Consider the following 2,653-nt stretch of genomic DNA (forward strand, 5'->3'; position numbering starts at 1 on the left):
CAACGCGTTTCTCTTCGTCGTCCCGGTAGCGAAGATTCACCTCGAGGCAAAAGCCACCCCATCGAGGCTTGCCACAACAATTTCTCTGTTCACGATGTAGGTTACCGAGACGATGCTTTCAGAGACCTTTTAGCCTACTGCTTTACTGCCCTATTATAAATCAATTCCTACAGGCTGACCGCCAAGGTCGCAGCGTTCGCCCTCCAAGGATCTTTTCGAAAGTTCATCAAACTGTGTCGAAGCGAGCTACTTTTTCCTCGCTGGGAGAGAAATCTTCAATTCACTGCAATCGAAAATCCTCTTAATTGTTGATCAAGTGAATGAAAACCTGTGAAATTAATACATAAAAAGTCATTGAGGGAATACGAGATTTAATAGCAAATTTTCAAATGAAAAATATTAATAAGATTTTATGATATGATTTTCTAATTTTCAATTTTTTGCTTTTCTAAATTTTTTTTTTTTTTTTTTTTGCTTCTTTTGTAACTTTAAATAATTTGCGATCATAGATGAGATAAAAAGAATTAAAAGATTAAGGTGTTATTCGGCACCTGGAATGACTAGTGACATTAAATTAAATAAGGAAATGTTTTTGTAAAATATGATAATGTAATCAAATTAAAATAAATAAGTATTAAAAATTATTATAAATAAAAATAATATTTATTGATCTCTAAGTTTCATATTTATCTCAAACATTGTCATGTTTGTATCAGTTAAAATTCTATTATTTAAAAAAATTTTATTTATAGAGAATTAAAATTTTAGAGATTTTCTTTTAATATTATTTCAAATAAGTTTTTTCAATCGAAGTAACCTCTTTCATTCATGATTGGAATCATTTTTTTAGCTAATTTCACCGCGTCTGGACTTTTGAAAACATTCATTTTAGTTTCACCTAACTTGCCAAATAAATCGTCAAAATCCTCGGTATCTTCTTTATTTGCCAGCATTCGTAAATTAAGCACGATTCCAGCAAAAACAGCGTATATTTTTCTTTTATACAACGCTGCTTTTAATTCTCTCATCGTCGGTGATTTTCTTTTGCAATCGATATTTTTCATAGTTTCCTCTAAAGTGTCCAAATATATCCCGAGGAAATAATCGTCGTTATCGTATTTTATATCAATTTCTGGACAAATATTCAAAAAGTATAATAAATCGATAGCTGGAGATGTATAAACAGACATTTGATAATCAACCTGAAAAATATTATATTGTACAATCATGAAGAAGCAAAATTAAAAATACGATTCCACTAAAATATATAATAAATTTAATTAAAAGAGAAAGAAATCATACTCTCGCCTTACTCTCTATTAATATACATGGAAAAAAAAAATATTACCAATAAAACATCGATAGGTTGACCTTTCTCATTTTCTTTAAACATCATATTATTGATCCAACAATCACCGTGATTTAATACACAGAATTCATTCTCGTCATAATTATAGACATCCGTACATCGTGATCCGATAGTTTCTGCTAATTTTATTAACTTGCTCGCTGTACATGCACATTTTTCATCTGACCATTTTTGTATTTGATTACCTATCCGTAAAAGACTTACTTCCATCATTCGTATAAAAATTTGAGGACATTTAACCGACACGATGCCACCATCTTTGAAAAATTTAATTAATTCTGGATCCTGTAAGATCAATCTTTATTAATATTGATTAAACACTCGTAAAGTTTTTAAATATTAAAAACAAATTTACAATTGGAAAATAATACGAATCTAAAAAGTTTTAGATTCGAGTTTCGTAAATTTAAAAATTAAAATATCGATAAATATTCCTATTTAAAATATAATCTTCGATGTGGTTACCTACCTTTTCAAAAATTGCAACAGATCCAGCGTGTAATCTCGCAATTTGTTTTATAAGTAAAGAACAATGTTCATGTGATAATCCTTTTTGACGATTTTTCATGATAAATCCTCTGTCTTTTAAGTTCTCCATAATGAAAAATGGAGGGTTATCAGAAGAGTATAATAAATTCGGTCCAATTTGATGAGAGATAAATTCTTTTATTCTCGGCAGAATATCTTTTAAAACTTTCAATTCGATCTGGAATACATTTTGTTGGCGAGCGATCTCGCACGACAATCCGTTCAGAGGTTCGGTTTTAATAATAAAATTGATCGAACGTTCCGATTTTGTTTCATTTTTCTTATTATTAGAAATAACCGTATATCTCACATGCATTATATATAAATCACTGAGGAAATTTAATCCTTTCTCTGACATACAGTGACGTTTAATTTCCAGAATTTGAACGATCTCGTTAGGTAATTTCTTTCGAAGCACTTTCTCAAAAATATTCTCATCGATTTTTATTTCCATTCTAAAAAATATATTGAATAATGATTATCGAATACTCGAATAATAAAAGTTTATCACAAATATTATTTTTCTCTTCGAAAGATCGTCGATTATAATGTCTTAATTCTTATCATTTTTAATAACTGCTTGAACAAAACTTATATAAAGTACATACATATTAATTCAACATATAAAGTGATTCATAATAATTATCCAATTAATCAATTATCCATTTGAAATTGAATTTTAATCGTTATATACATTTCGATTATACTTTTTCCCAACTGCGAAAGATAGCGAAGAAATAAAAAAAAAAAAAAAAA

The 2,653-nt window shown here is 28.6% G+C and overlaps 1 protein-coding gene across 7 annotated transcripts in view; it reads right to left on the bottom strand.

The window, feature by feature from the left end:
* Positions 1-778: 778 nt before the first annotated feature.
* Positions 779-2,653, bottom strand: part of LOC102671905 — a 6,253-nt gene continuing 4,378 nt past the window's right edge. For 6 of the 7 annotated variants that reach the window (XM_006619619.2, XM_006619616.2, XM_006619617.2 and 3 more), the window contains exons 2-4: positions 1,839-2,352; positions 1,349-1,654; positions 799-1,202 (exon numbers count right to left, since the gene is read on the bottom strand). In XM_006619619.2, coding sequence (XP_006619682.1) covers positions 804-1,202; positions 1,349-1,654; positions 1,839-2,351 — 1,218 coding nt within the window. In that variant the 5' untranslated portion in view covers position 2,352 and the 3' untranslated portion in view covers positions 799-803. Of the gene's footprint in view, positions 1,203-1,348; positions 1,655-1,838; positions 2,353-2,653 lie in introns of all 7 variants that reach the window. The other variant, XM_006619618.2, reaches the window with a different exon arrangement.

Source organism: Apis dorsata, unplaced genomic scaffold (assembly GCF_000469605.1).
Source record: "Apis dorsata unplaced genomic scaffold, Apis dorsata 1.3 scaffold_429, whole genome shotgun sequence".
NCBI classification, from domain to species: domain Eukaryota; kingdom Metazoa; phylum Arthropoda; class Insecta; order Hymenoptera; family Apidae; genus Apis; species Apis dorsata.